The 23,074-nt window shown below is 35.2% G+C and overlaps 1 protein-coding gene across 10 annotated transcripts in view; it reads right to left on the bottom strand.

Annotated features, from left to right (window-relative positions):
- LOC132202622 (CUGBP Elav-like family member 4) overlaps positions 1–23,074 on the bottom strand; it is a 310,726-nt gene that overhangs the window by 193,074 nt on the left and 94,578 nt on the right. For all 10 annotated transcript variants that reach the window (XM_059629639.1, XM_059629653.1, XM_059629701.1 and 7 more), the window contains exon 2: positions 17,122–17,204. In XM_059629639.1, the coding sequence (XP_059485622.1) occupies positions 17,122–17,204 (83 nt within the window). The remainder of the gene's footprint in view (positions 1–17,121; positions 17,205–23,074) is intronic.

Below are 23,074 nucleotides of genomic sequence, written 5' to 3'. Positions count from 1 at the left end.
GATGGAATTAGTTAAACAACTCATTAATTTTTCAAGAACGTTCTAGATACTGTTTTTACTTAATTATGTAATTATTTATCTTAATTTCATAGATTTATTTGTGTTTTTTCTTATAATTATAATAGGAAGACGAGTTCAATTCATACATAATTTATATAATAAAACTTTTCTAGATAGAAACTTATTTATGTAACAAAAATTAATCAAAATATTAATCATAAGTTAAGATAATTTATACAATTGCTGTAAAATATATTACTTTTTAGTATTTTCTTTTATTTAAACAGCTCAGAATTATAAACAAAGGATAAGAAATTAAACTCAATTTGCAGAAAATTGAATCATTTGAAAAATATTTGCCCTTCCGTCTATAAGTGGTTTCTCTAGTAAATCAAAATTGCATTAAGGGCAATTCCCAAAGTCCAGACGGTAAGAGCAGCTCGCGTGAAATTTTCATAGGGCGGTTCAGAGGGGCCGGTGTCGCGTCGGTCGCTGTCGGCGCGCGCGATGATTATTTTATAATATTCGTGCCGACCCTCGGTGGTCCGAGGATTACTTCTTAAGTGGCAGAGCAAAGTTTTGCCACTTTGGCGCTCTCTGCTCTCGCTCGCTATCTGCCAGTCTCGAGACTGCATCCGATGCCATAGTTGGCGACCGAGGCCCCCGGGGCACCGGCCAATTACGCCGCGCAAAATGAGCCAGCCAGCGAGAGAGCGCTCGTCTCTCGTAAATGTTTGTCGGAAAACAGCGTGGCCTCGTTATATTTGACATTTACGAGACGGCTGGAAAAATTTCCAAACTTTACCTGCCTGCGTGCTACATTTTTATGAATTTCTCGCTCCTACGGGAGATAAGGATTTCTCTGTTTGGAAAAAAATCCTCGGCGCTAAAAGCATTGTGAATTTTTCACGCGCGTCGAAAAATGGCTTCGTTCAATTTTTAACTCACGGCTCGGAAAAGTCCAAAAGCGCAAAATCCGCCGTCACTTACCTGAAAACAGAAAAAAAAGAGAAGAGCATTAGGATTTGCGAAAACACTTTCAGCCGCAATGAATTATGAAAGAAGTTGGGAAATTTTGTGTATATTTTTTTTTCCACCGCAAACTATATTCGGGCTGGGCAAATTTCGGCCGTGATTCACGCGCGCGGCCTTTGAAGTTGCGCGGGATATCGCCGCAGGTAAATTAATACGTTGGCCAGGTATGGATTTTGCGTTCTATTTATTGCCAGCGAGCGGGCGGGCGGTCGGTCCGTGTCGGATCTTTGCCGTCGCCATGGCGACGCCGCATCCCCTGCCGGCTCAAAAGCGGGCTTCCCGCGTTACCCCTGGCAACCCCTGCCGCCTCCAAACTCGGCCACCCTCCGCGTGAGAGCGCCACCAACAAGGGCAGAGGGTGGAAATTGCGGAAAAGTCGCACAGAGGGTGCACCAAGGCGCTCCGGAGCCTCCGCCAGACAACGTGGTTTTTGCCGACCACGTGCCTCGGATTGGGGTTGTTGATGTTGCGCAGGCACGCCCATGCGTGTTGCAGGGCTAAATAGAGGATTGGTACTTTTTTCATGTCAAAGAGAAGAAATATTTAGTGCTTGGAAGTGAAAAAATTTTGTTACAAGTAACAAATTTGTTAATATGATAATATTAATTATAATTAATAAGTAAATTTTTATCTTTATTTTTTGTTTTATCATGTTTTTAACTAAACATTTACAATTATAATTATTTAAAATCAATAGTTTTTTTTATATAATTTTATTCCAATTCAACTTATCAACGTTCAAGTTTAAATTTCTTTTAAAGTTAACATTATTTAAAAAAAAATTAATAATATTTATAACAAAATCAATCTTTCCAATTAATTAGTGGTTAAAATTAAATAGTTTGGGAGGTAAATTCTTCTGTCTTATAAATTATTTGTCCATTAAATTCTGTTACTGATGAAAAAAAAATATGAACTTATTGCAAGAAGAATCAAAATGTTACAAAACATCAACCCTTTTAGTACCAAAACATGCTCAAGTTGGACTCACAATTAGAGCAAATTAAATGCTAAAAAAAAAAGAATTTCCATGTCACAATGCATGAATTTAATATCAGAGAAAACCGCAATCGATTGGGAGAGAAAAAGTTGCACCTGACTGAAGTTAGCGATAGCGATAGCGTTAGCAGCGACGGAAAAAAGCAGGGTGCCAACCTAAGAAATTTGGAGGTTCATTCAAACACAATATTAATAGTTTAGGTCAAAACCCACCCTCTCAGTAACAAGTTATGTGGCTTAAAATGTTCTTCTTTGACCCTGTTATCATTTTTCGACGTAAAAAACATTTGCATCCCCATACCGGAATTAAATTAAAAAATAAAAGATTTTCACCCTCCACTTTATCCGTGAAAAATCAATGTTATCTAAATTTAAATAAAACCCACCCTCTCACGAGGTTCATATTCACCATTCTGACGTAAAAAATGACAAGAAACAAGATTTCGAGCTAAAAAACTTTTGCATGTAACCCCTTCATCCCCTAATTTCAATTTTAAAATTTTGAGGGGTTGTTTCGGTCAAAACCCACCCTCTCAGTAACAAGTTATGTGGCTTAAAGTGTTTCTCGTTGACCCTGTTATCAGTTTTCAATGTAAAAAACATTTGCATCCCCATACCGGATTTAAATTATAAAATAAAAGATTTTCACCCTCCACTTTATCCGTGAAAAATCAATTTTATCTAAATTTAAATAAAACCCACCCTCTCACGGGGTTCATATTCATAATACTGACGTAAAAAATGACGAGAAACAAGATTTTGAGCTGAAAAACTTTTGCATGTCACCCCTTCATCCCCTAATTACAATTTTAAAATTTTAAGGGGTGGTTTCGGTCAAAACCCACCCTTTCAGTAACAAGTTATGTAGCTTAAAATGTTCTTCTTTGACCCTGTTATCAGTTTTCAATGTAAAAAATATTTGCATCCCCATACCGGAATTAAATTAAAAAATAAAAGATTTTCACCCTCCGCTTTATCCGTGAAAATTCAATGTTATCTAAATTTAAATAAAACCCACCCTCTCACGGGGTTCATATTCACCATCCTAACGTAAAAAATGACGAAAAACAAGATTTCGAGCTAAAAAACTTTTGCATGTCACCCTTTCATCCCCTATTTTCGAATTTTAAAATTTTAGGGGTGGTTTCGGACAAAACCCACCCTCGCAGTAACAAGTTATGTGGCTTAAAATGTTCTTCTTTGACCCTGTTATCATTTTTCGACGTAAAAAACATTTGCATCCCCATACCGGATTTAAATTAAAAAATAAAAGATTTTCACCCTGCACTTTGTGCGCGAAAAAATAAAATATTCTAAATTAAACCAAAACCCACCCTCTTACGAGGTTCATATTCACCATTCTGACGTAAAAAATGACAAGAAACAAGATTTCGAGCTAAAAAACTTTTGCATGTCACCCCTTCATCCCCTAATTTCAATTTTAAAATTTTGAGGGGTGGTTTCGGCAATAACCCACCCTTTTAGGCACCAAAACTACGACCTTCAATGTTACTCTTTGACTCTTTTATCAGTTTTCGTGGGGAATATCAAATGCATCCTTCTTACTGAATATAAGAATAATTTATAGATTTTCACTTTTGAATTTTTTTTTTTAAATCTTAGTGAAGCCCATCCTCTTATAGAATTCATATTCACAAGTTTGTCATAATAAAAAATGACGAGAAAGAAGAATCTGAGATAAAAAAATGATTTCATCTCACCTCTTTCGCTGCTTATTCCAAAAATTTTTTATAGTTGTTTCGTCAAGAACCCACCCTCTGCGGCAACCAAAAACTGACTCAAAATGTTACAGTTTGACCCCTGTTTCAGTTTCTGTAGAGAATATCTATTGCATCCCCACACCTGAAATTATTGTATCAATCTGTAAATTATTGTTATTGCTTAAAATAGCATTCTTTTTTTTAAACGGCCTCGTTCGTGTATTAATTTTTTACTAATCAACTTTCAAAAATGGACTGTTAAACAACCAAAATAAATAATTATTAAATATTTTTTCTGCAAAAGGTTTTACTGAAACTGTTCAAGAAAAACTTATCTTAACAAGAGTAAAATATGTACGTATACAAAATTATTCGTTCTTAACCTGAAAGAAATTTATATCATTCATAAATTCCATTGAATACCATCTCACCCTAGAGTGCATTCTACAGTTATTTAAATATTTAAAAGTAAAAAAAGTGAAAATTTTTCAACCTGTAGACTTGTAGAGATTGCTTAATATTAATAAAAAAAAAGGAATAATAAATGGGGCCCACGCAACAGATTTTTCGTAGAAAAATCTAGAAATATGGCTGAACAGATATGTGCGAAAATTATATGAATAATGGACCGTTGTGGTTTGAAATTGGTTGATTGATTTTTCCGTGAAACATATAAGAATATCATAATTTCTTTTTTTCATTATTCTAACCCAAAAATTTGAAAAAAAAAAATCACGAGGAAAAAATTGATTAATATTATTATAATATCATTTGGGGATGAGGCCTAATATAAAACAAAATATTTGAGGAGAAAAGGGTTTGATTGTTGTTTCCTCGCGAAAAAAATTGAGAAGGCGCGGATAAATAATTTGAATTTAAGTCGGATTGTGTTTTTCGAGTTGCTTAATGTTAGCCAAAAATAATATGACAATACAACAATATGTTTATGATGCGCCAGCAAACATAATTCATGAGCTTCAAAATTATTTTATAATTCAAATTTTTGTAAAAAATGGATATAAAAAGCGTTTACAACAAATTACTGTATTGATGAAAAAATTATTTTGTGTAGTAATTGTATTCAAAAAAATTTCACAGCTCATGAATTATGGCAGCAGCCAGCAGCCGAAACACGTACAGAAAGATAATTTTTTTTTCTAAAACAATTAATAGCTTGAAGATCACCAATACTATCATGGAAAAAGTCTTTATAATCACCACGAACCCACCCTCCGTAAAGAAGTTCTACCTCAAAACGATAATTAGTTAAAATGTATTTAAAATTTATTTCAAAATTCCCGTATGGGGATGCAAATGTTTGATATGACGGACAAACTGATAGAAGGGTAAAAGAGGAAAATTTTGAGCCACATAACTTAAATTTTAATTTTTCATGCACAAAATGCTGGGTGAAAATATTTTATTTTTTAATTTAATTCCGGTATGGGAATGCAAATGTTTTTTAAAGCGGAAACTGATAACAGGGTCAAAGAAGAACATTTTAAGCCACATTACTTGTTACTGAGAGGGTGGGTTCTGACGTAAACCTCCCCTTGAAATTTTAAATTTCGAAAATAGGGGATGAAGGGGTGACATGCAAAAGTTTTTTAGCTAAAAATCTTGTTTCTCGTCATTTTTTACGTCAGTATGGTGAATATGAACCTCGTGAGAGGGTGGGTTTTATTTAAATTGAGATAACATTGATTTTTCACGGATAAAGTGGAGGGTGAAAATCTTTTATTTTATAATTTAAATCCGGTATGGGGATGCAAATGTTTTTTACATTGAAAACTGATAACAGGGTCAACGAGAAACACTTTAAGCAACATAACTTGTTACTGAGAGGGTGGGTTTTGACCAAAACAACCACTCAATATTTTAAAATTGAAATTAGGGGATGAAGGGGTTACATGCAAAAGTTTTTTAGCTCGAAATCTTGTTTCTTGTCATTTTTTACGTCAGAATGGTGAATATGAACCTCGTAAGAGGGTGGGTTTTAGTTTAATTTAGAATATTTTATTTTTTCGCGCACAAAGTGCAGGGTGAAAATCTTTTATTTTTTAATTTAATTCCGGTATGGGGATGCAAATGTTTTTTACATTTGAAACTAATAACAATGTCAAAGAGGAACATTTTAAGCCACATAACTTGTTACTGAGAGGGTGGGTTTTGTCCGAAACCACCCCTCAAAATTTTAAAATTGAAATTAGGGGATGAAGGGGTGACATGCAAAAGTTTTTCAGCTCAAAATCTTGTTTCTCGTCATTTTTTACGTCAGTATTATGAATATGAACCCCGTGAGAGGGTGGGTTTTATTTAAATTTAGATAACATTGATTTTTCACGGATAAAGTGGAGGGTGAAAATCTTTTATTTTATAATTTAATTCCGGTATGGGGATGCAAATGTTTTTTACATTTGAAACTGATAACAGGGTCAAAGAGTAACATTTTAAGCCACATAACTTGTTACTGAGAGGGTGGGTTTTGACCGAAACCACCTCTCAAAATTTTAAAATTGAAATTAGGGGATGAAGGGGTTACATGCAAAAGTTTTTAAGCTAGAAATCTTGTTTCTTGTCATTTTTTACGTCAGAATAGTGAATATGAACCTCGTAAGAGGGTGGGTTTTAGTTTAATTTAGAATATTTTATTTTTTCGCGCACAAAGTGCAGGGTGAAAATCTTTTATTTTTTAATTTAATTCCGGTATGAACATGCAAATGTTTTTTACATTGAAAACTGATAACAGGGTCAAAGAGAAACACTTTAAGCCACATAACTTGTTACTGAGAGGGTGGGTTTTTACCGAAACCACCCCTCAAAATTTTAAAATTGAAAATAGGGGATGAAAGGGTGACATGCAAAAGTTTTTTAGCTCTAAATCTTGTTTCTCGTCATTTTTTACGTCAGTATTATGAATATGAACCCCGTGAGAGGGTGGGTTTTATTTAAATTTAGATAACATTGATTTTTCACGGATAAAGTGGAGGGTGAAAATCTTTTATTTTATAATTTAATTCCGGTATGGGGATGCAAATGTTTTTTACATTTGAAACTGATAACAGGGTCAAAGAGTAACATTTTAAGCCACATAACTTGTTACTGAGAGGGTGGGTTTTGACCGAAACCACCTCTCAAAATTTTAAAATTGAAATTGGGGGATGAAGGGGTTACATGCAAAAGTTTTTAAGCTAGAAATCTTGTTTCTTGTCATTTTTTACGTCAGAATAGTGAATATGAACCTCGTAAGAGGGTGGGTTTTAGTTTAATTTAGAATATTTTATTTTTTCGCGCACAAAGTGCAGGGTGAAAATCTTTTATTTTTTAATTTAATTCCGGTATGGGGATGCAAATTTTTTTTACATTTGAAACTGATAACAGGGTCAAAGAGGAACATTTTAAGCCACATAACTTGTTACTGAGAGGGTGGGTTTTGACCGAAACCACCCCTTAAAATTTTAAAATTGTAATTAGGGGATGAAGGGGTGACATGCAAAAGTTTTTCAGCTCGAAATCTTGTTTCTTGTCATTTTTTACGTCAGAATGGTGAATATGAACCCTGTGAGAGGGTGGGTTTTACTTAAATTTAGATAACATTGATTTTTCACGGATAAAGTGGAGGGTGAAAATCTTTTATTTTTTAATTTAATTCCGATATGGGGATGCAAATGTTTTTTACATTGAAAACTGATAACAGGGTCAAATAGGAACATTTTAAGCCACATAACTTGTTACTGAGAGGGTGGGTTTTGACCGAAACCACCCCTCAAATTTTATATTTCGAAAATAGGGGATGAAGGGGTGTCATGCAAAAGTTTTTCAGCGCGAAATCTTGTTTCTTGTCATTTTTTACGTCAGAATGGTGAATATGAACCTCGTAAGAGGGTGGGTTTTAGTTTAATTTAGAATATTTTATTTTTTCGCGCACAAAGTGCAGGGTGAAAATCTTTTATTTTTTAATTTAATTCCGGTATGGGGATGCAAATGTTTTTTACATTTGAAACTGATAACAGGGTCAAAGAGGAACATTTTAAGCCACATAACTTGTTACTGAGAGGGTGGGTTTTGACGTTAACCACCCCTCAAAAATTTAAAATTTTAAATTAGGGGTTGAAGGGTTGAGATGCAAAAGTTTTTTATCCCGGATTCTTCTTGCTCGTCATTTTTTACGTCAGTACGGTGAATTTGAACCCCGTGAGAGGGTGGGTTTTCGTTAAATTTAGAAAACTTTGATTTTCACGCACAAAGTGCATGGTGAAAATAATTTATTTTTTAATTTAATTCCGGTATGGGAATGCAAATGTTTTTTACAACGGGAACTGATATATGGGTCATTAAGAAATATTTTAAGCCGCCTGCTGCGTTTCTGAGAGGTTGGTTTCACTCTATTTCTATTATTATTGTGTTTATATCAACTACCAAATTTCTTAGGTTGGCACCCTGCTTTTTTCTGTAGCTAGCATCGCTATCGCTATCGCTAACTTCAGTCACGTAAAAAGCGGCTGGTCCAGAGAGCAACAATCACATGAGAGAAAAAGCGATATGATCAATAAGTTGCGCGCCGGCGACAAGACTCTGTGTATCCCGTAAATATAAATAAATACACAGGGTGACGACGACGTTTGAGCGGCGCGTGTGTTAATAGCGAGCGAATAATCAATTAAGCTGCAGCGTCGGCGACCAACAAGTCAATAAAGGCGATAAATTCGCTGCTCTCGCAAGCGGGGCGCCGGATAAATAATTCGGGCGTCGCCACCGCCGGATCAAAAGTGGATATGTTATTTTGTGATGCGACTGTGTGTCCAGCATGCCATTATCCTTTTGATGTAACTTTGATGAGAAGCACACGACCGCACCGGTGTGCAGCAAACACAAGGAATTAATGGAAAATATTCAATCTTGTGGTAGCACACAAATAATATAAAAAATAACTTATGATAAAAGAAGAAATTTTTTGAAAATTATCATGCAATATTTATCATTATTATTATTGCAATGTATTATGGAATGTAATCACTTGTAATATCTCCCGTGCGACCCACTTATTTACAATTTTGTCAAGGAAATGTACAGCAGAGAAAAGAAAAGAAATTGACATAATTACAAGTTATTTTTGAAATTTACATATTCCTCCTCAGTATAGAACTTATGAGAACTAACAAACTTTTTTAACGAGCCCACAAACTGAGTGAATCTCAACTCCAATCGAATAGATTCAGGCAAATTATTATACAAGCGCGACAAGCAAAGGAGCGGATTCTGCCTCGATCATGATAATAACATTATGAATTATGAATTAATATTAAATAAGCTCTCTTTTTAAAAACATTTATTGAATTATGATTGCTTTCGGGATATAATGAATTGATTAATTAAGACATACACCGAACGATGATAGTTAATTTAAAACTAAATCTTGTAAATTCTAATGCTAGGAGCGATTAATTATATAATTTGTTTTGAATTTTTTATTAATTTGGTGTTAAAACAATATTATTAGCTTTGTAAATATACATCTAAATAGCTAACATTTTTATACTTTGTAAATGCACGTAAAATATAATAAATATAACAAAACAAAAAATTAAGAAATAAAATTTAAATTAAAATTAAATTTAAATTTAAATTTTTATATTTTATATTACTTGTAAAATTTTAGAGTAGCAAGTTGTATCTAAATAATATTTATTTAAAATTTTTTAATAAGCATTGTACCCAAATATGCGGATTAACCTGACTAAGAATATTAAAATTTATTTGAATATTTTTCATTTACCAATTAATCTTTGATTTATGTTAATCTCTCTAACAATTTATCTACTGATAATCCAAAAAATGACTGGAACAGCAACCACTGATAATGTTTTTGATCAAGGGTGGATCCAGGAATGATTTGGGTGTGATTGTTGATGAAAAGTTACCATTTTGAAATTCATGTATGTTGTTGGGGTTGGAAAAAGGTGCTTCCTCCTAAATTTTCAGCTAAAAATATTGGGTGCTTTTCCGGGAAATCAGATTTTTCCAAAAACACTAAAATACCAATATCTCTGCTCCTACTAAGAATAAACGTATGCTCTTTTCACGTTCAGACGTAACTTTTTACGCCCGACAACTTTGCCATTGACAAATTTTGCGTAGGTCAAAGGTCAAGGTCACTAAATTGCAAATTTCACTTTTAAACGCAATTTTCGCAAAAAAGCACCCCTCAGATTTTTTTCGCAGTATACGAAAAAATGTAGCCCCAAGTGTGTAAAACAAAATACTTGATTTTCAGAATGGTAACTTTTACTGTTAAATTTATAACACTAACTAAATATTAAAAAACAGTGAAAAATCACTTTTCCGCAATAGAAATTAATTTTCAACCAGCGATAACTCTGTTTCTGTTACAGAAACGACAAAATGTGTAATGACAAAACGTGTTTGTCTTGACTTTCTGCATCCAACCATGTATCAGTCAAGAAGGTCAGGTCACCTAAGGTCATTGACCTCGGTGACCTGTGACCTTTAAACACGATGTTGCTAATTTTTGAAATTATTTTTCAAAATTTAAATAGGTTTTATTATTTCCTACACAAAAAACTTGCAAAATCGTGTTTAAAGGTCACAGGTCACCGAGGTCAATGACCTTAGGTGACCTGACCTTCTTGACTGATACATGGTTGGATGCAGAAAGTCAAGACAAACACGTTTTGTCATTACACATTTTGTCGTTTCTGTAACAGAAACAGAGTTATCGCTGGTTGAAAATTAATTTCTATTGCGGAAAAGTGATTTTTCACTGTTTTTTAATATTTAGTTAGTGTTATAAATTTAACAGTAAAAGTTACCATTCTGAAAATCAAGTATTTTGTTTTAAACACTTGGGGCTACATTTTTTCGTATACTGCGAAAAAAATCTGAGGGGTGCTTTTTTGCGAAAATTGCGTTTAAAAGTGAAATTTGCAATTTAGTGACCTTGACCTTTGACCTACGCAAAATTTGTCAATGGCAAAGTTGTCGGGCGTAAAAAGTTACGTCTGAACGTGAAAAGAGCATACGTTTATTCTTAGTAGGAGCAGAGATATTGGTATTTTAGTGTTTTTGGAAAAATCTGATTTCCCGGAAAAGCACCCAATATTTTTAGCTGAAAATTTAGGAGGAAGCACCTTTTTCCAACCCCAACAACATACATGAATTTCAAAATGGTAACTTTTCATCAACAATCACACCCAAATCATTCCTGGATCCACCCTCAAATAATCATCCTTATTTTGTTATTTTATTTGTTTCACTTAGCATATTTATAGTGCAAATATCAGTTAATTGAAAATTTTCGTAAATTATCAAATTATGTAAGCCTTAAGTCAGTTGAAAATGGTTACAACATGAGCCGGGTCAAAAGCTGGTGCACTGGCTTCAAATTTCAAATTTCACTTTCCGACTGGGGTTGTTAACGAAGGCAATTTACGCTGTGTGAATCGGGCACAGAATCCATCGTGTGCTGATGCTGCGTTTCGGCTGCAAACGGATTGTTATTGTTTCGCGATAAAAAGCAGCCGCGCGCGCGGCTTAATCACTTTACTGGCCAATAAGTCAATTAGGCGCGGGCCCGAGCTAGGGTGGAAAAATCTTTTCGGCGTAATGAGCGGCGCGCGGCATCAGCAGCTTTTTCTTTCGCCCGCACCCGAGTCGGAGCGAGCGAGCGAGGGGTGCGCAAATTAAAATGGCAAACATCGGAGGCTTCTTTTCGCTAGCTCTCTTTTCATACGCGGCGAGAGAGCATAAAGCGCGCACTCTTCGCTCTCGCTCGTTTCTGTCATCAGCAAGTTTTAATTAAACACATCGAGCTGAAGCTGCGTTGCTGGCGCAAAAACCAGAGATACATAAATACACACGCACGCACACAAAAACCAAGCAGCAATTTTGCTGAGCCGAAATTTTTCGTATTTGCTAAGCAGTCCCAGAGCACCATCTTGTTTATCACTCAATTAAAACATAGTAATGTTTTTATAATAAATAGATTTTAATATATTACTATTTAAGGTTTTTTTCAATAAATTTTTACCGTTTTATTCTTAATTTGCTAATATAATGATTATATTTAATGAGAATAATTTCATTATTTAATTATGAACTTTTAATTTTATTACTTTATAATTATCGTCTTTTCTTCAATTTTAAATAATTTTGTGGCTTAACATTAATATCATTAATTTTATTAAGAAAACTCAAAAATACTGAAAAAAATATTCCAAAATGTTAACCATGTCAATTGGCTTACTGAATGCGTTTGCACTTATGTTTTATTGGCTATACTTAATATTATAATATCATTATGCTTGAAACTTGAAATCAGCTCAAGATAAAAACTTCCAAAGCTCTATTCCATAATCAGTTTGTGAGGTAGTTATAGAAATTTGTTTCAGATACAAAAATTAAAGAACCACTCCGGGCATTTGTATTGCTCTTTATTCTGAAAGATTGCTAAATTGCGAATATATCTGGTGAAAACTGAAAACACTATTTGAAAATTCCAAACCGTTGCGTCTCAATCAAAAGAAAACCTAAATACGAGTGATTCGCGCGAAAAACGTGTGAGAATTGAGCTTCCAATCAGATCCATCAGTTTGTTCCAAAAACTACAGAATTTGGTCACATTGGCGCTGCGATCGCTGATTTTGCCACCAATGCCCCACGGCGATGCAGAAAACTTGGCAAAATCAGCGATCGCAGCGCCACAAGTGACAAAAACCTGCAGTTTTTGGAAAAAACTGATGGATCTGATTGGCTAATCAATTCTCAAACGTTTTTCGCGCGAATCTCTCGTATTTAGGTTTCTTTTGATTGAGACGCAACGGTTTGGAATTTTCAAATAGTGTTTTCACAAGATATACTCAAAATTTAGCAATCTTTCAGAATAGAGAGCAATACACTTGACCGGAGAGGATCTTTAAAAGTGTCCTTTTTTTTAATTGTATTTCAATAATATTTTCCCTTAACCTAATGTCCAAGAACTTATTCTGAAAAACTTTTTCCGGAAACGTTTCCCTCCTTCTTATATATTTCATTTTATTTTTTGCCATACCTTCTCCCCTTTTTGTCTCTCGTCGCATGGGCGTTTTGTCAGCCGAGGGGTTTGTCACTCGCTCATTTTTCTTGCCGCGTGTGCTGCGGGGCGTCGGTCTCTCTTATATTGTGCGCCCGCATGACGTCACACATCTTTATCGTGAGTGCTGCCATCGCAATATTATCTTTGCCACCCTCTCCATCCACCTAATTTCTCTTCAGCGAGGACAACGCCGACGCCGCCGCCGCCGCCGCTTTTTCAACGTCACCGAGACGCAAATAAATGTGGGGGTTCGCGCTGCTTCAAGCCGCTGTCACGGCCAAAAAGGTTGACTCTCGTCCCGGCTTGTTTAACCACCGAAACGGCTAAATCTCGGGCATCACTCACGAAAAAATCAATTAAAGCAGAAACCCCTTTTGCCGCATTAAATTTTCCATAGGTTTGCACTTTCAAACTGTGCTCAAATTTAAGGCAGGTTTTCAAAAGTATAGATTTATTTGCGGTTAAATAAAATTACATTCTTTGCTATGTGCTTCATGAAGCTTCAATTAAAGAGTTAAAAAAGTACAGATTATATAACAGTGGTGTTTTCAAGTCGTTATTTAAAAAATTATTGTCAGCTGCTTCTCAATATCGTGCTTTTGCATCAGGTTGGAATAAAAATGAAATAAATTTTTCCAAAATACTGACGATTTGCATTTATAAGTTATAAGCAAGTTGTTAACCCTTTCTTCTCTTTTTTTTCCATTTTAAATTTTTGTTTTTTGTATTGACTGAGAAGAATAAATAATCAACAATAATAATAATGATTTTGTGCAATCAAAATTCAATCAAAACTGTAAAAATTATCAGAATCCTTCTTATCCTTCAAATTGCAATAACAAATTATTTCTGTTCGATTACAAAATAATTGACCTCTCGACTCTTAAAACTTTATTTCTTTTTAAGTTCTCCAGCAGCGTAATGTTTTCCAGAAAACAATAAGCTTTCATGCTATTTTCGCGTTACCGTGAGTAATAAAATGCTGTTTAGCGAAAGTAATTAGCTCGGACGGCGTTCAACCCTTTGCCAAAAATTCTCAGCCGTGCAGGAAAAATATTCCGGTCAGCATGCGAGCAGAAATTTTCCTTTTTTTCGGCTCTGCTTTCTGGACGGGCGCGTGTGTAAATTATAATTTATTACGTGTATAGATCCCGATTCGAGATAAACGCATGAGAGGGAAAGGCTTCGTGGTTGTGAAAGTAGCGCCGAGTGTATTATGCGGGAGCGATTCGGATGTTTGTGCATGCGGAGTGAGCGCGCGCGCGTGTGTAATTAACATTGAAAAATAACAAGGCGCGCAGATCACAGAGAGAGCTAATTGCAAATCGGCGCCCGACACGCACACACGTTCTTCGCCAGTGTTTGGGTGCACGTGCGAATTATCTCTCGCTTTGTTGTTGCCGTCAAAAAATATATCCACACGCTGATTATCTCGCTCCCGAATTAAGCAGCTGCACAGCGCGCTTTGTTAACCCATTTGCGCTTTGTTTTCGGCGCGCGCGTTCGAAAACTTCCAAAATTATTACTGACGTAATTAATGATACGAGATGCTTTGCAGGGAGAATGGACAAGCATAAATGGTTGCTTAAACTCAAAACTGTATTCAAAAGGATAAATTTTATTGTATTTCTTAGATAGTAAAACTTTAATTTTGTAATCACCGTCGTCGTTTATAAAGTATTAAATGTACAAGATGATAATATTTTATTTTTAATAAATTTATAATTTTTAACAAGATATTGAGACACATTTATTGTATTTTTTCATTTTTTTACTTATTATGTTTATTTAGTGTTAATAATATTAGATAATATTTGCATTTTTTTAGTTTTACAAAAATGTTACTGGTAAAATTTCTTCTAGTAAAGAAATATATTCAAGAAAATCATACTCAGCTCATGATAGAAAATATTTTTATAAAAAATTGCTTTTCTTGGATCGCGGATGTCAGAATAATTTTATTAAATGATTAAAAGAATACACCATATTCAAATGCCTTGATGGCTGATCATCAAGAAAAAGTCATCAGTTTTGATATGAGAAAATAACAGAGATGTCTGTAAAACGATTTGCCCACAAAATTTTAAGTTAAAATATTTCAAATAAATCATAATCTAGTCTTACAATGTCCCCTCACTTGTGTACATAATTAACTAAAATTTCGAAACTGGTATTAAAAAATCAAAAATTTTATAAATTCGTTATTTAACTACCTCCTGCAAAAATGTGTGAGAAATTTTAAACTTATTTTTGTTATTAGACTAAAGAGTTTGCCAAATCTTGGAAGTTTAATAAAATTCTGCCGTTTTGTCCACATTAATTAACTTCCAAAAATGTAATTATCAATAACTGAATGTTTGATAAATTCTTAAAAAAAAAAAAAATACTGAAAAAAATTCTCAGACCAATTTGGCCGAAATTGCGCTGAGAACAGAGGCGAATTCCACCTCGACCGGAATGGCTTCGATTTTGGCGCAATTTCGTGTCGGCCTTTCTCTCTTGCTCGGCGTTGGCACGACGCACGGTGCCATAAAAGTGGCGGCGCCGAAAAAGCACTTTCGGCGCGTAAACAGGTAGTTCACGTGCCCCGTCCGTACGTCGTTTTCGGCGCCCAGCTCTTCTCTAAGCGATGCAATTCCATTTTTGTTCTCTCTGCTAGGCGGATGAGAGAGAGAGAGCAAATTCCATCTCGTCGCAGCGGAAAATTCATCAAATATTTTTGGCCGCTGCTGGAAAAGAGTAGAAAAAGTGAGAGAGAGAGCGAAAGCAGACCCGCTCGTTCCACCCTCGAAATGATAAAGTGGCAGATCGATAGACGGCACGCACCGGACTCGTTTCCTGATCGAGAAACCACGGTAATAGACGTGTTACGCGCCCGTCTTGTAATTGAAATTCCACCAAAATAGATTCGCCGCCTCGAACGTCAATCAAACTCGTCAAAAACTTTCATAAACCACTTGAAGTCTATGCCACGCGAGTGATTTGTTAATTAAATGCTCAAAGAATGGTCAAGATAGGGAAGATTATTGATAGAAGTGAAATATTTCATGAAAATTTTATCAAAACCCAAATGCTAATTTCATATTTTTTTATGAAGATTTTGAGCGTTTATATTTTTAGGAAAAGAATGTAAAAACAATTGTGCAAATAATAGAACTAATTATTTTAATTAAAATTGCTTTTATATTTTTTTTGTATTTAAATCATTTCTCAATTATATATTTTAAATATTATTATGAAAAACAAATAATTAATTTTCAAATCCAATTTTAATATAATTACTGATGCAGTTTCATTGTAAATAAAATTAATTCAAAATTTTTTAATAAATAAATAATTTAAAAAGAATGGAGCCGATTTCTTAGATCTTTTCTTGTTAATTAAAATTATTATTATTTTTCCGTTCAACTTTTATTCAGCTTGCGTTTCACCTCTTTCGCTCTGTCAGGTCCATGTGCAAAAGCGAGTGGCCGTTTTATATATATTTTTTTGCAAACAAATTGGTGTGTTGCGAGTCGGGTGCTAAAGAGCTCTCGCGCGCCGCTCTCTCGGAATTCGCACAGGGCGCATTATTAATCACCACGCGTCATCTCGCGCTCGCTTGCGATTTTTTTTTTCCGGCGCGAGCCCATTTTCTATGACAAATACATATACATTCGGCGGCGCGCACCAGGCAATATTAAAAAACGTGCGCCCGGCCGCGACACTGGAGAGAATGATGAAGGGAAGAAAGAGAGTTTGCGCGCGAAAAAGAGGCTGAAACGCCGCATTTTCATCAATCCTCTGCAGCAGTCGAACCGAAGCACGGCTTTGGTTCAAATCAGTATGTAAATATCTCCTATAATGAATTGGAATTGCCTTTTTCTATTTTTTATCATTATTTTTAAATACAATATTCAACATTCTCCATTTTGGAAAAAAGCTTTTTTTATGGCTCTAAATTTTATAAAATTTATCTTTTATCAAAATTATCATTTATCAACTAGAATGAATTAAAATGTAAGAATTGTCATCATTCGTAATTCCAATTTTTACTTTATTTTAATCTAAAAGTTTCAGATTTATTAAAAGATCAGTTTATCCAAAGTAAAATATTATTCCCTATCGTTTTCATTGGTTTTCATGTTGAAATGCCTCATTAATTATGCATTGAAGTAGAAAACAACTTTTTTAAACTTTCATATTTTTTTCTGTTATAAATTTTTCCACGGTTGCTTAGAAAATAGCTCACTAAATTTTTGAAATTATTGAAATAAATATTTTTTTTGTACTCACCCCTGGCAGAGTCGTGTGCTCATGCAGAACGCGTTGGGCGGTCAGCGCGCTGTCCCGGTTGAAGTACGTCAGGAAGGCGCAACCTGGGAAAGAAATTCTTGTTTAGTAAAAAAAAAACACACTCTCTTTATCCGGCGCATTTGGAGCAAACTACACGAAATAGCGGCTGCTCGGAGCAGCACATGGCGATCGGCATTAAATCAAAGGCCTGCTGGTCGCTCGCTCCGTTGGCGACTTCAAACGGGCGTGCGTAATCTGCCCGTCCGTCCGAGGACCGTCAACAGCAAACAATACACCCCTGCAGCCATAAATCAAAACGCGCCCGGCCGATTTTTGTGCGCTGCAAATCGGCCGGCTGGCTGTGATTTAATTGAGGCCCGAATCAAGTAAGTGGACCAACTGGGCAGAGCTTGTATTGGCAGTCAATAAACAAGCAAAATGCGTTGGCAAAAACTTGGCCGCAGGATTTATTTTTGAAAGTAAATTGATTTAGCTTATTTTTGCAAGTAAAACGTGTCAAATTATTTGACTGATTTTAAAATTAAAAGTATTAAATAATACTTTAAAACTATAATTTTTGTCTAATGAAAGATCATTTAGAATGAACATGGGAAACATTGTAATTTTAGAGCATGTTAATGATGTGATAAATATAAGGATAATTTCAGAACACCCGGTTTTTTTTAAATTAAAAATGATTATTTTGATTGAGTTAATACAATTTTGTTATTTTTTAATACTGGTAGCTTACATTATTTTAATTATAATCAAGTATAATTCAAAATATTTGTTTAATATAATATTATATATAATGTTTATTTAAACTAAATTAAATTAACAATAAAAATTTTAATAAAAGGGTGGATCCAGGAATGATTTGGGTGTGATTGTTGATGAAAAGTTACCATTTTGAAATTCATGTATGTTGTTGGGGTTGGAAAAAGGTGCTTCCTCCTAAATTTTCAGCTAAAAATATTGGGTGCTTTTCCGGGAAATCAGATTTTTCCAAAAACACTAAAATACCAATATCTCTGCTCCTACTAAGAATAAACGTATGCTCTTTTCACGTTCAGACGTAACTTTTTACGCCCGACAACTTTGCCATTGACAAATTTTGCGTAGGTCAAAGGTCAAGGTCACTAAATTGCAAATTTCACTTTTAAACGCAATTTTCGCAAAAAAGCACCCCTCAGATTTTTTTCGCAGTATACGAAAAAATGTAGCCCCAAGTGTTTAAAACAAAATACTTGATTTTCAGAATGGTAACTTTTACTGTTAAATTTATAACACTAACTAAATATTAAAAAACAGTGAAAAATCACTTTTCCGCAATAGAAATTAATTTTCAACCAGCGATAACTCTGTTTCTGTTACAGAAACGACAAAATGTGTAATGACAAAACGTGTTTGTCTTGACTTTCTGCATCCAACCATGTATCAGTCAAGAAGGTCAGGTCACCTAAGGTCATTGACCTCGGTGACCTGTGACCTTTAAACACGATTTTGCAAGTTTTTTGTGTAGGAAATAATAAAACCTATTTAAATTTTGAAAAATAATTTCAAAAATTAGCAACATCGTGTTTAAAGGTCACAGGTCACCGAGGTCAATGACCTTAGGTGACCTGACCTTCTTGACTGATACATGGTTGGATGCAGAAAGTCAAGACAAACACGTTTTGTCATTACACATTTTGTCGTTTCTGTAACAGAAACAGAGTTATCGCTGGTTGAAAATTAATTTCTATTGCGGAAAAGTGATTTTTCACTGTTTTTTAATATTTAGTTAGTGTTATAAATTTAACAGTAAAAGTTACCATTCTGAAAATCAAGTATTTTGTTTTACACACTTGGGGCTACATTTTTTCGTATACTGCGAAAAAAATCTGAGGGGTGCTTTTTTGCGAAAATTGCGTTTAAAAGTGAAATTTGCAATTTAGTGACCTTGACCTTTGACCTACGCAAAATTTGTCAATGGCAAAGTTGTCGGGCGTAAAAAGTTACGTCTGAACGTGAAAAGAGCATACGTTTATTCTTAGTAGGAGCAGAGATATTGGTATTTTAGTGTTTTTGGAAAAATCTGATTTCCCGGAAAAGCACCCAATATTTTTAGCTGAAAATTTAGGAGGAAGCACCTTTTTCCAACCCCAACAACATACATGAATTTCAAAATGGTAACTTTTCATCAACAATCACACCCAAATCATTCCTGGATCCACCCAAAAGTAATTTAGACTGTTTAATAATTAATGAAAAACTTTTAGATTGCTAAGTGTTTTTTTTTTTTTTTTTTTTTTTTTTAATAAAAAAAGTTAATTTTGTCTAATAATATTTAATTCATCTACCTAGAACTATGTTACATTAATGAATTTTGTTATATGACAAATGAAAAAATAATTAAGGAGCTGTTTTTTTCAGAATACACAATCCTTGATTCTATCCAAATAAATTAAATTACTAATAATTGAAATTATCTACTTTATAGATACATGATAATAATTTGGCATACAGTCTGTTTTGTTTTTCTTTAAATTTACCTATTCAAGTAAAATTATACAGTTTTTAATCATGTTAATGCATGGACCAGATTTTGTATCTGCCAATACAATTAAAATGCATTTTCAGCGTCCATATATATCTTCATTTCAAAGCAGCCATTATTCCTGAGAAATACGATCCCAATCGCAATTAAAAAGAAATCAAAACACATTCAAGCTGATCGATTTCTCAACGTTCTGTTTCTCTCTCTCCAAACAAACCGGTCGTTCATTATGAATCTGGTATATTATATTTCTCCTGCGCCAGAAATAACACGACGGAGCGCAGTTTCCTTTTCTTATCTCCTCCTCGTCCCCGAGACTCTTTTTCCGGTATAAATTCCGGGTGCTCATTTTTAACCGTCGCATGTCCAACGGTCGGTGCTGATAAGTTCAGAAATTAATAATTTTCCTCGTTACATACAAGCTGAAGGGTTGATAAACTAACCGGTCGACCGCAATTTGCTTTTCACTTGTTAACCTCAATCGAAATCCAACTCGAGAAGCGTGAGAATAAAAACTGATTAAAAAGAGATTAGGGGTTGAATTTACACGTAACAATCCAATTTTAAACTGGAAACCGAAATAAACGTGCAGGAGGTTTTCCAATCATTGAATTAAATTAAGTTGAACTCTCGAATTCGCGGCAAAGTGTCAAGGAAGGTGTTTTGCTCCCCGAGAGTCACGCCACCGGCAAGTGACGTCATCATCGCCGACCCCTCTCATTTTCCTTCTTCTTTAATTTGGAGTTCGCATGATCGAAGCGAGTAGGCGCGCGCGGTGTAAATTCAAATTACTCACGACGACGGTGAAGAGAAACCCGAGGCGTGTCTTCTCCGCGCGGCAATTATCACCGCAACTTTGCGTACGTGCGCCGCATTTTTTAAGCACTCCACACTTCTTCTTCTTCTTCTTGCCATGCAAACTTCTTCTTGAAATTAGAGAATGATGGAGAGAAACGCTGTGTAATTATTTCGTGCTCGGCCTAAAGTGAAATTAATTGAAACATACGGCTCCTTATTCTAGCCACCGCGCGAGCGTCTCGCGGGTGGCAAAAAATTCAATTTGGACGCGGCCGTAAAATTAATCAAACGAGTAATTAAAAAGTTGCGCGCCGAGACGAAAAAGTCTGTGCTGCGGATTATGCGACTGCTGCTGCTGCTGCTCCCTCGGCGCGCTAAAAAACTGTAAGAAGTTGGAATGAGCTGCGGAGGAGAGCCGAGGGGGGCCGTAAATTAGTTTCATTTGGCAGTTTGGATTGCTGCCTGGTGAAAAATGAAACTCTGGTCTTGCGTATTGATTTGATTAATTTCTGAGAGAAATAAATTGGCTTGAATTTCTCTACAAGTAAATTTTGGTGAATTTTTTTACTTTTTTTCCAACTTTTCTTTTCATCCCCCGCCTGTATAATCAGCTGAAGACTTTCGAGGGTGTCTCGGCGTGAGAGAGAGAAAGTGAGGTGGGCGCCACATGTGAGAAATGCTAATCTAGTTTATCTCCCGACGCGAGCAAGGGACAGCAGGCCGCTTTTTCACTAGGATATATGAGTTGCAGCCCCCAGGAGATGTGGTGGTGCACCCGAGGAGAATGGAATTGGCTGCAAACGGAAGAGGATCGAGGACGATGGGGTCCGTATCGAATGGGAAAGAAAGCAACATACCACCGGTCGTTTTTCACACACGGAGAACAATCAAAATCAGCAGTTTATAAGTTTTTTCCATTTCTTGTGTTAATGCAAACTACATTCAACAGAAAATTATGAATTTTTTTCTATATAAAATGAATAAGGATTTAAAACTTATTTCTGAAAAATTACATAAATATTGAGCGCCTTTCAAGCCCAGGATTCTGGATCTTAAAATCTTGTTTGGTTTTATTTATAAAATAAAATAAAATTAATTCACTATTAAATAAAAAAGGTAAGATCAAATGACAAGTCAACCGACATTTGGGGTCTTTTTGATCTCGGAAGTTTTAGCAACAATCGTGCCGTTTTGTACAAAAATTCCTTTCTTTCTAATAAATTGTTTTCAATAATTGATTGTAGAAGCAATTGAACAATTTTAACACATAAACAACAGTAATCATAAATTTTTATCCACTGAAAAGCAAAAGATTTGTTTTCAATTTTTACAATTAAGGATGGATGGGTTTTCTGGATTCTAGACCGAGTAAATCTCAATAAAAGTGACGAAATTCACCCCCTGATGTCGTCAATTGTGTACATTTTTTCATAGGATTTTAAGGGGTTGAAATTGCAAGGAAGTAACTGGAGGTCCAGAAATGTCACCTTAACAGCGAAAACTTCAAAATAATTTGAGATTTGTTTAAATTTATTCAAGAGCGCGGTTTCTTGTTATTAAATTAATATGTTTGTTTTTACTCTTTCATTCCTTTCAATGCTAATTTTTTAGAAGCCTTTTTAATTTATCAACCCCCTCGCATATGACTTATTTATTTCCCCCTTTGCGCGTCCGTGGTCTGCGGCGGCACATCTCGCCGTATATATTTCTTTATGGGAAATGACACAAACACATGTCGTGCGACGTTAATGTTGGGAGCACCTCGGGCGGGCGGCTTCTCTGCGAGAGAGAGAGCAACTTACTTCCCTCCTCCCTAAGCTGAAATAGTGCGCGGCAGTGGCACCTCATCTTAAGCCGCTTTTTCTTCTTCTTCGGCCACCAAATATCAACAAACTAGTGTGCCCGAGGCTTACTTTCCGCCGCCGCCGCGTGTGCGGATATTTTTCTCGCTCATAGTTTCAAGTCACGGATTTAGTTTATTCGCTCGGCCCGCAGGGAAGCAGAAAAATAAGGAGAGATCTTTGTTTGCCCCGCACCTTTGAATTACTTTTTACGGCCGGACGAGTGCGCGCGTCGGATAAATAAATTGAGTCTCTCTCCTCGCCCGTGTGTGTGTGTTTGTTTGTATACGTGCGAATTTTTATATATAGAGAGAGCCGCGCGCACGAGTAGCCGGTTTGAATTTATGAAACTTTATTATTTACGCCCCGCAACTATTGTTGGCGCGCGTTGCTCCTCCTTCCGCGTTTCAATTTCTTTTTTGCTCGCTCCGACCCGCAGTAGGAAAAAGCACTTGAATGCTGTGCATTGAGATGAGAAACGAAGAGAAAATAAGAAGTGTAAGTGAGATCAATTTGGGTCGAGTGAAATTTCAATAAGTGGAATGGAAAAAAAGTATATATTTTCGAGTAATCAAATTTTGTTACAATTGAAATATAATTTTACGCTTAAACTGACCAAATTGATCAATTTAATTATCAAATCATAACTGAAATCAAGAATCTTAAGAATATCAGTATATTTGATCAAATTGATTAATGAATAAAATGATGATGATTCATGCGAAATAAGAACCTTTTAATTATTGGAAATGAAGCGATCGGGCTTTTCCATGAT

Source organism: Neocloeon triangulifer, unplaced genomic scaffold (assembly GCF_031216515.1).
Source record: "Neocloeon triangulifer isolate White Clay Creek 2 clone unplaced genomic scaffold, ASM3121651v1 ptg000002l, whole genome shotgun sequence".
NCBI classification, from domain to species: domain Eukaryota; kingdom Metazoa; phylum Arthropoda; class Insecta; order Ephemeroptera; family Baetidae; genus Neocloeon; species Neocloeon triangulifer.
This window is presented reverse-complemented; position numbering and strand designations above follow the sequence as displayed.